This window comes from Mytilus californianus, unplaced genomic scaffold (assembly GCF_021869535.1).
Source record: "Mytilus californianus isolate M0D057914Y unplaced genomic scaffold, xbMytCali1.0.p SCAF_1, whole genome shotgun sequence".
Classification (NCBI taxonomy): Eukaryota; Metazoa; Mollusca; class Bivalvia; order Mytilida; family Mytilidae; genus Mytilus; species Mytilus californianus.
This window is the reverse complement of record NW_026262581.1, coordinates 41,452,501-41,465,776: the sequence shown is the minus strand read 5'-3', so window position 1 is coordinate 41,465,776 and position 13,276 is coordinate 41,452,501. Positions and strand designations below refer to the sequence as shown.

Sequence of the window (13,276 nt, the reverse complement as noted above, 5' to 3'; positions counted from 1 at the left end):
TTCCTGTCTGACTTCTTGTACATATTCGTACTATTTCTATTCTTGGTGTTGGCTCCTCATTTTCATGTAACTCCTGGTTAACAAAATCAGATTCTTCAAGTTGAATTTCGTCTGTTTCGTCGTCACTTGTGTGGTTTCCAGATTCTTGTTTATCGCATGATTTACAAGGTCTTCTGGACAGAGCATCGGCATTTGAGTGTTTCCTTCCAGCCCTGTGTGTCACTGTCAAATTGTAAGTTCCCAGTTCTTCGAGCCATCTGGCTGTTTGACCAGTGGGTTTCTTTAGATTTTTCATCCATGATACAGCTGCGTTATCTGTGCGCAGCAAAACTTTCTGGCCATATAAATAATGATGAAATGTCTTTAGTGCTATAATTACAGCAAGTAGCTCTTTTCGAGTTACACAGTATGCCTGCTCATGTATGTTCATAGATTTGCTCATGTATGCAATAACTCGTTCAAGACCCTCTTGAATTTGTGACAAAACTGCCCCGACAGCCTTATCACTTGCATCTGTGTCAAGTATGAATGGCAAATTTGGAAGAGGGTAGGCAAGCACAGGTGTACTTGTTAAAGCATTTTTCAACTGTTCAAATGCCTTTTGACACTCGTCATTCCAAGCAAAACGGCTATTCTTTTCGCAAATTTTGTGCATTGGTCTTGCAATTGCTGCAAATCCCTTAACAAATCGCCTATAGTAAGAACAAAGTCCTAAAAAGCTGCGCACCTGTTTTGCAGATTTGGGGATTGGCCAGTCATCTATAGCTTTTGTTTTCTCTAGATCGGTGGAAATTCCATCCTCAGACACGATATGTCCAAGGAACCTGACTTGTTTTTGAAAGAAAATGCATTTGGCAGGTTTCAATTTTAGATGTGCATTTTGTAGGCGTATAAAGATTCTTTCTAACCTTCCAAGACCCTCTTCAAATGTTGAACTTACTGATATGATATCGTCCATATAGAGTAATAGTTCTTTCCACTGTAGCCCTCTGAGAACATTTTCCATAAGACGCTCAAAAGTAGATGGGGAATTTGCAAGTCCAAAGGGCATGACAGTGAATTGATATAACCCTAAACTTGTCAGAAATGCGGTCTTTTCCTTGTCGTCGGGAGCCATGCCAATTTGCCAAAATCCTGAATTTAGGTCCATTGACCCGAAGAATTTCCCCCCAGCGAGCGAGTCTAGGCACTCGTCTACCCTCGGAATCGGGTAGGAATCCTTTTTAGTGACGTCATTCAAAATTCTGTAATCAACACAGCACCTAGGCCTGCCATTTTTCTTCATTACAAGGACAATATTCGATGCCCAAGGACTAGAAGATGGTTCAATGATTCCTTTGTCCAACATCCGGTTGACTTCTGATTTTTCCATCTCTTGCTTTCCAAGTGGCATACGTCTAGATCTTTGCCTAAAGGGTATTGCATTTCCTGTATTTATTCTATGTGTTACAAGGTCTGTCCTCCCTATGTCATCATCTGTCCGTGAAAAGACATTTTGGTACTGTGAAAGGAGTCTGGAAAGCTGTTGTCTTTGGTTTTCATTTAAATAAGTTGAACTCCTTTTTAATAAGTCAATAAGATGTTCTGGTATTTCTTCACCAGCTGTAAAGCAATCTTCTTGTAGTGTTCTAATCTGCTCTGATTTCAAATCATGCTCAGTATATGATTCACATGTTCCTATTGTTTCCTTTTTATACAGTTTAACTTCGTCGTCACCATAGTTGACAACATTAACAAAGTGTGCTTGATCTTTTGTATTTATAATCCCAGGTATTGCTAATGTAGACTTTGCTGTTCCTGTCGTGCCCTCTATTAATCCGTATTCTGTTAAATGATTTACACCCGGTATTTCTACAGGCATCATAGTACTCGTCATTGGAGGAATTGTCATGTTGTCTTTAATTTCTACTCTGCAAATCATATTTGCCTTCCCTCCAATCCAACATTGTATTTCCTGGTTGTGGATCGTGTGTAAGACCATTCGCTGATAATTAACTTTACTTACTTCCTTAAGTAAGAAATCCTGTCCAAGTATTCCATCCTGATTTATATTACATATCATAAAATTTTGACTGAAATTTTCTAGACCAAGCTTTAGTTCTAATGTGATTGATCCAATAGCAAAAACTTTGTTGCCATTAACGTCAAATACTTCGGACTTGTTTGGCACTAAAGAACACCAAACATTTAAAGGCAATTTTTCGTAAACCTCAATAGATAATATTGACGCTGTTGAGCCACTGTCAATTAAAAAGTTGACAGGAAACCCATAGATTAACCCATTTGTATAAAACCCATTATCCCAATTATCATCTGTTTCCCCTATATGTCCTGTCCGGACATGTTTTTCTCCCTTTATATCAGGCCTTTTATCTTCTGTCACTAACTCACGACCTATTGAGCCAGCGTTCTGTCGTTTCCCTGGTTATTATTAAAAGAGGTATTGTGTCTTTGGTTGCCCTGGAAGTTCCCTCTTGCTCTTTGGTTCTTTTTGTGTGGACAGTTCCTCATAAAATGGTCTGGTGAGTTGCAACTGTAACACCTGCCAGTATTTGCCCTCTTTGTATCCCGATTCCCGTGTCCTTGTTCCAGCTTTGCTATCCTATCTTGTAAAGCCTGCAAATTGCTCTGATAATCCTTTTCACTCATGTGTCCTTCGATGTCCTTCGACTCCACAGCTCTGATTGTTGATTTCTTTTTGTCTCCATCCCCGAGTATTGACTCATATCTTTCTATAACATCAACAGCATCTGCTATTGTTTGACATTCCTTGTCAATACAGCGACATTTCATTTCTACAGGTATTACCTTAAACAACTGGTTTAATGCTAGAGACTCCTGCGCTGCTAAGTCAAGGTCATAGTACGCCTTTTGCGCTAATTGCCTTATGTCATCCCCCACTTCAGCTATGCTTTCCCCTGGCATGCGCCTGCGCATCTCTAACTTTGAGAGCCAACGATTTTTGTGTTTTGAACTCCCAAACCTTTGATCTAACTTTTGTGTTAGCATTTGGTATGTGCGCCTGTCGTCAGGAGACAAGCTCATGTAGTATGTCCTTGCTTGACCCCTCAAGCTAGCTGCCAAAAACAACAGTTTTGTACGATTTCCCCATTGTCCCAATTCAGCGCAGTCCTCAAAATGCGACAAGTATTCCTCCCAACAATCCTTCCCAGAGAAGGGTTCAGGTTTAAGTGTTACCTTTGGTGGGCCAATTGGTTGCATGTTATGATTACCCCTATCATTCCTATCATCAAAATCATGTCTCTGATATTCATCCCGTCCTTTAGGTCTCTGAGCTATTTCATCACCATGACCTTGTAAAATAGATTCCCTATCAAAGTCGTCATTGTCATCAGTATGTATTTGATCCCCTTGTCCTAAGTCATCTAAATCCCTTTCCCTACGGAAATTTATTTCAGGGTCTGGGGAGTTCCTACCAGCATCAGCCATATTCTAAATAAAGACTTTTAATTTTATTTGTTGTTTCATATTTTTTTAGTTATAATTTATTTTTGTACAGTAAATCCACCACGTCGGGCTTAAACCACATTGTTAAGTTGACAGGTTATTCCAAGGTTCGTATCCTGGATGCTAATTAGAATTTTAGCATCCCACTTCTGACACCAAATTGTAAGCCACCCGAGAGTATCCTGTCCTATACTGGGCAGTTTACATACGAACACTCATAAAATGCAGTATCTGCTCCCCGGAGCACCTCAGTTTGTGTTTAAATATAGTTCCTCTGTTTGGTTAATGTATGTGTATTAAACGGCTTCCTTTGTATTTATTTGTTACTGTGCTATTTGTGTTGCTAACGGCTTTCCATAGTTTTTAATTTCGAACGAGCGTCCTCCAGCTCAAGTTGTTTTACCAGTGTAAATGCAAATACTTTTTGAATGTATCCAAGTTTGATAAAATAAAGTGATCTTTTCAATGCTAACAGTTTTATTTGCTGAACTGTTAAAAAAAATCATATAACATTATATGATTTTATATAAATAAACAATAGCGTTCAAGTGTACTGAATAATAAATCCTAAAATACATATTTGTGGTGTCCGACGTGGTGGGAGATAGCTTACTGTACAAAAGACGGCTATTTAAACTTCATTATGTTATCCTAATTCTCACCTAAAGGTTATTACTGCTTTATTTGGAAATTTATTGTTTTCTAGGTTCAAACTTGCCGCCAGCAAAACTTTGGGCTATCTGCCATTACTGAATGCTCACACGTTTATATACTAAATTGTAAGTGTCACGTGACATACTAATCCAATGGTTACTTGTCCTTTCCGGGTAGCCGGAACTATACAAAATTACGATATTGAAAAACATAGAATTGAAATCATCTGGAGTTGTCCTATGATTGTCCTTATACATAAAATATTAAAACAAAGCTATAGCATCTAAAATATCGATAAAGAAGCTTGAAATAAACAATCGGACACCACTGCGCGCGCATTGATTTAGCAGACGATCTGCGTAAGAACACACAAAGTAAATAACATATAACATAGTTCATTACAACCATCTAAATATTTACAATATATTTGTGTCCGGCAGGGTATACTTATAAAATATTAAATGTGTGGTATTAAAAATGCAATATTAGATCAATTGTCCAGGGGACGAATTTGTATCAAAAGAGATAAAATCAACGTTTCATTCCCCACAAAATGGCAGACGGCAAAATCGCCGGTCAGTAAACAATTGCAGTTAAAGTATTTCCCTATGTATACCAGGCATATCAGACGTTTAAATATGAATATTTGGTTACCAGAAATGATCCTTAATACGGGAATTACATGATATATAGCATGAAGAAAGTAATCCATGAGTAATTACATACATTCCCTGCCGTAACACTTGTACACAAAAAATGTAAACAATGATAAAATCATTTCAAATTCCAGAGCTTTCACATAAAATCAGTTGCATTACTGGATATATATCACCTTTGTACCAACATATGTACACACCTTACTTGTAAAACTATGTTTTAGCTAATGAAATGCCTCCCCCTGTAATTTATTGGCAAAAAGTGAAACTTTGGCCTGTGAAATCCATAAAAAAATAGTAAATTAATGCCATATCTTTGATTTCAAATGTAAAATGTTTCTCTAGCTCGCTGCAAGCCAAGTTACTATGCGTAAGAACACAACCGTTAAGTTTAAAAGATAATATTTGGTAAAAACTTGAATTTTGACTTGTGATCATAGTAATAAGTATAGTGGATTACTGCCACAATTGTAAAAAATCATTATAAAATATGTGTCAGTCTTGCCACAAATTAAGTATTTACTTATAAATTACACCGCACAATTTAATACCTATTTGTTTCAGTATAACATTCCCCAGTACCTTACAATACTATACTCTTAATATAGGACCACTGAGGTAATACATCTGGAACTTGACTGGAAGTCAGATTTGTGAATCCTATTTCTTTGTTATATGGTGGTTGCTTGTTCTATTTAGCCATCATGCCACATTTTGTTTATATGATCCTAAACAATAGACAGGTGTCTTTATCATATAAGTTAAAATCATCCAAGTCTATAAAAGTTTTAAACAAGTTAATTCCATGTAGGATGTTATCAATTTTGAGATCTAACTGTTCATCTATACCTTCTCTCCTGGAACCTTTGTACCAGGTACACAGCCTCTCATTTCAGCTATTGAAGGATCAGGAAGATTTTCATAAGGATTATGATGTTCAATGGTATCCTGTTTGAAATTTTTCTTTTCCTCCACAGTAAATCCATTTTTTCTTTCATTCTCCAGTCTGAGAAACCCAAAAGTTTTTTAAATCACTCAAACTATTTACTGTAAATTCAGAAATTATTGCGATGTTTTTATTATTGCGAAAAATGCGACAGGGTTGTAGTCGCAATAATTTAAACTCGCATTTTGGATATTTTTATATGAATGAAGCGGAATTTTTCTCAGTATCGCAAAAATAATAATCGCATTTTGGTTTAAAATGACAAAATCGCAATAATAAATGCACGCAATAATTTCTGAATTTACAGTATATTATAATATGTTGACATATGAATGAATTGTAGATATTTCAAAGTTATATTACTTTTTAGTTGTAAAATATTTGCAAAAAAATCTGCACGATTCACTTTTGATGTTGTTGTAAAACCAGTAAGTAACCAATGCTGATTTAGAAAAAATGTGTGATAGCCTAAACAGGCAACTGCTAGTGTGTTCTTTGGTTGCATCCCATAACATTTACCTCAATTATTCTCTAAAATAGGATTATACACATTCTTCTGATAATTATAATTCTTATAATTCTTTTTTGTTTTTTTAAAAACAATAAACATCAATTGTAAAATATGTTTGTATGCTATCTATTCAAGCCACCATGTTGTTTATATTGGTTACTTTTTAAAAAGTTGTTTGATGATAACAGTCCATCTAAAAATAAACCGTAATAATCACTACAGAAGGTAAAGAAGGGCATGTAAACAAGCATAATAAAGGATTCCCCATTATGCAATTCATATTAGAATTATTTTAAATTTTGAAATGTTTTATTTAAGGCAAGCACCTTTATTGGTAAACCTCAAACCTTGTTAAAAAATTCTCTTTCGCCAACTGTAACCTTAGTTCTGATCCTTTCCATTTTGTCTTGTCATACAGAGATATACCTATAAACATGATAAAAAACATTGTGTTCAAAAATGATCATTTCTAGCTTTCAAAAACTAAATTCTGTATATCATTTTCCGTTTTAAAAATGTATTGGGATACAAAAAACCTCAGATTTGTAAACTATATAGACTCACCATTACCATGAAAATAAGAAGATGTGGTATGATTGCCAATGAGACAACTCTCCACAAGAGACCAAATGACACAGAAATTAACAACTACAGGTCACTGTAAGGCCTTCAACAACGAGTAAAACCCATACCACATAGTCAGCTATAAATGTTCCTTTAAATATTTCAATATACATCTCAAAGTTGAATTAGACCTGAAAATCCTGCAAATAGATGTCTGTTTGTGATAAATGAATAAGAACATTTATGGTTCCAATTAAGGGCCCTTTATGGGCAGTATGAAATCTATACAAACAAAACAATACACTATGATTTTTATGACTATGGTATAAGAGGTATGTCTATTTGGAGGATCCATTTACCTAAAAAGAGGAACTATCAAGTATCATTTTTTTTTCTATTTAAATGTTTAGTTTCGTGTTTACTCTGATACCTTCCCTGAAAACTGGTACATCACCAAATTTTTGTTACTCCACTGTACCACATTTGATGAACAGTGTTTTGACAAAAATACTTACATTTCTGCAAATTTTCTGGTGTAGATTTCACATTCACATATGCAAATATTTTATCTGGAGCATCTGAAAATATATTTGTTTATATCTGAAGTTTATAAAGCTTTGGAATAAACAACTAAAATTTAACATTCAATCAATGTATAAATATATAAATTGCAAATTCAACATTATATTACATGTTAATTTCTAATACCCAACACAAATGAATCAAATGCCATCAGATTGTTACAAATATACAAGAAAGCAAACATCTAATGAAATCAATGAAATATATGTCAAATTGATTGATATAAGTTGCATTCTCTTAGTTTTTTTAAAATAATAATCAAATGGAAATTAAGGAAAATTAAAATTAAAATTAAAACCAAAATCACAAACCGGTTACCTGGACCTTTTTTTTTCAATTTTAATAGATTTGATATAAATGTGTAATGAAATCATTAATAAATTTTGTTGAATTTTTAAATGATCGTCGAGTAATTAATTTGAGACATCAATTGTCCAGTATTGATTGCTAATGTTAACCTTTAAACATTCTAATCTTACAAAATTAATTAGCACTAAGACAACTTGTCGATCACCTCAGGCAAGATCTAGATAAAAGTAAACATAACAAGAAATGATTGTAACAGGATGCTGTTACGAAGTCTCCCAAACGAAGCTCCCATAATTCGTAATTCCCAGGGTCGCCTGACATTGGGCAACGTCCAGTGAAAATTGGTTAGGTCCAGTAAAGTTATATGCATTAGTGATGCCTGGGGACTAACCTTGTATATCATTCAAATCAACTTGGCATGACAAACCAGAATATATATGGTTTAGGGGTGGGGATCTCGACCATTTACAAGATACTAGAACATTGGGGGTGGGGAGGAACCCCTGGGGACTGGCCCTATACGTCATTCAAATGTTCATTACATGACGAACAGGAATATATATGGTTTAGGGGTGGGGATCTCAACCATTTACAAAAAGGATATTAGAACATTGGGGGTGGTGGGAACCCCTGGGGACTGACTGTATAAGTCATTCAAATGTTCGAGACATGACAAATAGGAATATATATGGTTTAGGGGTGGGGATCTCAACCATTTACAAGATATTAGAACTTTCTCAAATGGCAGGGGGTAGGGATGACCCCCGGGGACTAACCCTGTATATCATTCAAACCATCTTAGCATGACAAACCAGAATATATATGGTTTAGGGGTGGGGATCTTGACCACTTAGAAGATATTAGAACTTTCTTAAATGGCAGGGGGTGAGGGTGACCCCTGGGGACTAACCCTGTATTACATTTGATGTGCTTTATCATGACAAACCAGAATATATATAGTTTGGGGGTGGGGATCGTGACCATTTACAAGATATTAGAACTTTCTCAAATGGCAGGGGGTCGGGATGACCCCTGGGGACTAATCCTGTATATCATTCAAACCATCTTAGCATAACAAACCAAAATATATATGGTTTAGGGGTAAGGATCTTGACCACTTACAAGGTATTAGAACTTTCTTAAATGGCAGGGGGTGGGGGTGACACCTTGGGACTAACCCTGTATTTCATTTAATGGGCTTTATCATTTAGAACATTTTCAATTAAAAAGATTGTGTCTATCACAAACGGTTTTCAATTTATAATCAATTGAAAATTTTAAAAAATAAAATCCCATAGGGTTCTATAGTAAAACCCTCTTTTCTTTTTGCCCCTCAAAGTACCCCTTTATAAACCCCATTGCACAAACAAAACCCTGATTGCACCACTAGACATGTTAGTCTAACATATTGTGAAACCCTAAGTTAATCTGACAAGTGGTTTTGGAGAACGGGTGTGGACAAGTTCAAATTTAAAAGCGGCGGAAGAAGAAGAAGAAGAAGAAGAAGAAGAAGAAGAAGAAGAAGAAGAAGAATAATAATAATAAGAACTGAGCAAAAACAATAAGTCTTTCCAAACTTCGTTTGGGAGACTTAATTAAAGAACCTTAGTGAGCACGCTCACATACCCCACGTCCCCACATTGTCACTGGAGAAATAAAATAACTGTAAGGAAAAAAAATTGAATCATAATTTCCTGTCGATATGCACATCTACATAGTATGTCCTTATTATCTACAAAGGTTCATGAAATTCTGTTGTGTGGTTTCAGAGGAGTTGCGATGACAAACTGTTGCAGAGGTATATTGAAGCAAATAAGTTCAAAGGGGCGTAACTCCTAGAAAAATATTTGAATCATAATTTCCTGTCGATATGCACATCTACCTAGTATGTCCTTATTATCTACAAAGATTCAAGAAATTCTGTTGTGTGGTATCAGAGGAGTTGCGATGACAAACTGTTGCAGAGGTATATTGAAGCAAATAAGTTCAAAGGGGCGTAACTCCTAGAAAAAAAATTGAATTGTAATTTCCTGTCGATATGCACATCTACGTAGTAAGTCCTTATTATCTGAAAAGGTTTCATGAAATTCTATTGTGTGGTTTGAGAGGAGTTGCGATGACAAAAGGTTGCAGTAGTATATTGGGCAAATAAGTTCAAAGGGGCGTAACTCCTGGAAAAAAATTGAATCGTAATTTTCTGTCGATATGCACATCTACGTAGTATGTCCTTATTATCTGAAAAGGTTTCATGAAATTCTATTGTGTGGTTTGAGAGGAGTTGCGATGACAAAAGGTTGCAGTAGTATATTGGGCAAATAAGTTCAAAGGGGCGTAACTCCTGGAAAAAAAAATTGAATCGTAATTTCCTGTCGATATGCACATCTATGTAGTATGTCCTTATTATCTGCAAAGTTTCATGAAATTTTGTTGTGTGGTTTCAGAGGAGTTGAGATGACAAACTGTTGCAGTAGTACATTAAAGTAAATAAGTTCAAAGGGGCGTAACTCCTAGAAAAAAAATTGAATCGAAATTTCCTGTCGATATGCACATTTACTTAGTATGTCCTTATTATCTGAAAAGGTTTCATGAAATTCTATTGTGTGGTTTGAGAGGAGTTGCGATGACAAAAGGTTGCAGTAGTATATTGGGCAAATAAGTTCAAAGGGGCGTAACTCCTGGAAAAAAAATTGAATCGTAATTTCCTGTCGATATGCACATCTACGTAGTATGTCCTTATTATCTACAAAGTTTCATGAAATTTTGTTTTGTGGTTTCAGAGGAGTTGAGATGACAAACTGTTGCAGTAGTTCATTAAAGTAAATAAGTTCAAAGGGGCGTAACTCCTAGAAAAAAAATTGAATCAAAATTTTCTGTCGATATGCACATCTACGTAGTATGTCCTTATTATCTACAAAGTTTCATGAAATTCTGTTGTGTGGTTTCAGAGGAGTTCGTTGACAAACGGTTGCAGAGGTATATTGAAGCAAATAAGTTCAAAGGGGCGTAACTCCTAGAAAAAAAATTGAATCGTAATTTCCTGTCGATGTGCACATCTACGTAGTATGTCCTTATTATCTGAAAAGGTTTCATGAAATTCTATTGTGTGGTTTGAGAGGAGTTGCGATGACAAAAGGTTGCAGTAGTATATTGGGCAAATAAGTTCAAAGGGGCGTAACTCCTGGAAAAAAATTGAATCGTAATTTTCTGTCGATATGCACATCTACGTAGTATGTCCTTATTATCTACAAAGTTTCATGAAATTTTGTTGTGTGGTTTCAGAGGAGTTGAGATGACAAACTGTTGCAGTAGTACATTAAAGTAAATAAGTTCAAAGGGGCGTAATTCCTAGAAATAAAAATAGATCGTAATTTTCTGTCGATATGCACAACTACATAGTATGTCCTTAATATCTAAAAAGGTTTCGTGAAATTCTGTTGTGTGGTTTGAGAGGAGTTGCGATGACAAGAAACAGGACTGACGGACTGACGGACTGACAGACGGACGGGTCAAAAACATTATACCCTCCGCAACTCGTTGCGTGGGGTATAATTAGCATGCATGTATTTTGAACAGTTGATAACATTTTACGATATACTTCATTGTTTCATTTTTGATTTAATATTGCGTAGACCTACATGTAAATATGCCACCTCCATCGTCCAAGGTTTTGTCATACTTTAAACAAAATGCAGACTCAAAAATGGTAAATGCAAATAATGGAATTAATGTATATTTGATGGTACAAGTAACACGTTTAATCATCTCAAATTTAAACATCTGAGACACCATCCTCTCAATCTGAAGTTACACACTTCATAGTAGATACGGTACAATTGGATTTTTAAAAGTAAACTTCACAAGGAACGGAACGCTCAAAGCCTAGCCTTATAATGCCCAAGGATAAACTTCAATTTGTCAAATCATAAAAACGTACATTTGTAGGTACTACGGATAAGGTCTTTAAACATCAATTTATCTACCGGTTAACCGATTAATTGGTCGAAAGATTATACGAGTAACCGGTTAGGCAAAACTGTTCGATTTGACAACATTAATAAAAAGGTAACAACTGCTGGTGAACTATTAGTCACCAAGGGTATCATCAGTTCAGCAGACAGTGCTTCGGTACTAATATGATTTAAAACATACCTTTCTTAAATTGTCTGTTTAAAAATCTATAAAATTATTAATAAACTAAGGCTCTTAACTCTCTCAGGTAAAGTAGACCTACATGTAAGATGGATTTGGCTATCATTTTTACGTATCATTTTTTGGTACTTTCAAATATTTGTCTTAGAGCGTTCCTGATGATGGTAAATCCAGAAAAGCACCAACTTGCAATCTGGTTTATAAATTTCCCAATAAAAAAATAGTGCTCCATAATCTGTTTCTAACATACATGAACATGTAAAACCACATATCAATTCTGCACTTACAAATAATTTCATATGCATTTTCCCTTAAATTAATTGCCATCTATGCACAAAAATTGGTGAAGTAAAAAAGTGCTACTTTAATGAGGGAAGACTAGAAGATAGTATATATATACTTTTTTTAAATAAATAAACAGAAGACAGTAAGGCACAACTGAAAAGTTATTGTACTTCAGAAATCTGAGCCTTTTCCATTACATGTACAAATTTTACAGGCCATGAAACAGGAGAACAGCCAAGTTTTTAACGACTACAGAATAACCTACATTTTAATCACTAATGGACCAACCCTACCAACAATGAACAAACAAGGAGGATGTACTATTCATTTCAATAACTTTTTCAAATATCACATAACTACCATTGATTATGAAATGCAATGAGAAACTTTATATGAAAAAATACATGAAAATAAATATTGTATGGTTGTGTTGTAAATTCATATGAATTTAATTTTCTTAATTGAACATTTACCATCAACTTTTTTCTTTTTAATCTGTACATTTAAAACTTCACAAAATCTTTGAAAGCGTTCAGTTAACTCTTCTTCTTTTATTTCTTGTGAGAGGCCACCAACAAATATCCTTTTGGCATCACTCATTTCATCTTAAAAAATAAAATTAACATATCACATCAATACAAAAAATGTTATGGTTGTAAATAATATCCCAGTATATTTAAAAGTGTTTTGATCAAACAAATGAAAGGTAAAAACTGTGAGCAGAGCTCGCAAATACTCCTCTTATAAATAATTAAGCACTTATTTTGCTATTGGAAAAAAAAAAGTAAAATAGCAAAAATTCTGAACTCCAAGGAAAATTCAAAACGGAGACCCCCAAAATCATTCAAATAAAATAGAATAGGGTTGCACAATTTCAGCGCTGCTTCTATTAGGGTTTCAATAAAATCCATCCCGAAATTAGGGAGAAGCTGCAGATCCAGGTTGTCTACTCCCTTCAATAAATATGGTAAATCTGTGTTTTTGCTAAGGATATTCCATAAATCCATCTGATCAAAACATTAAAATTGGAGGTGCAAAATATCATTAAGCAATTACATCTTTTTCTTTTTTCTTTGACAGGGTTCTCACTAAGGATTTTTGAAGGTGAGTCCTGGGACATTTTTTGCCATGGCGAGTCCAACAGTGTGAAGA

The 13,276-nt window shown here is 34.9% G+C and overlaps 1 protein-coding gene across 2 annotated transcripts in view; it reads right to left on the bottom strand.

The window, feature by feature from the left end:
- LOC127701705 (nucleolar protein 8-like) overlaps positions 1 to 13,276 on the bottom strand; it is a 56,585-nt gene that overhangs the window by 36,580 nt on the left and 6,729 nt on the right. For both annotated transcript variants that reach the window (XM_052205714.1, XM_052205712.1), the window contains exons 2-5: positions 12,598 to 12,729; positions 7,315 to 7,377; positions 6,583 to 6,661; positions 5,628 to 5,784 (exon numbers count right to left, since the gene is read on the bottom strand). In XM_052205714.1, coding sequence (XP_052061674.1) covers positions 5,628 to 5,784; positions 6,583 to 6,661; positions 7,315 to 7,377; positions 12,598 to 12,724 — 426 coding nt within the window. In that variant the 5' untranslated portion in view covers positions 12,725 to 12,729. The remainder of the gene's footprint in view (positions 1 to 5,627; positions 5,785 to 6,582; positions 6,662 to 7,314; positions 7,378 to 12,597; positions 12,730 to 13,276) is intronic.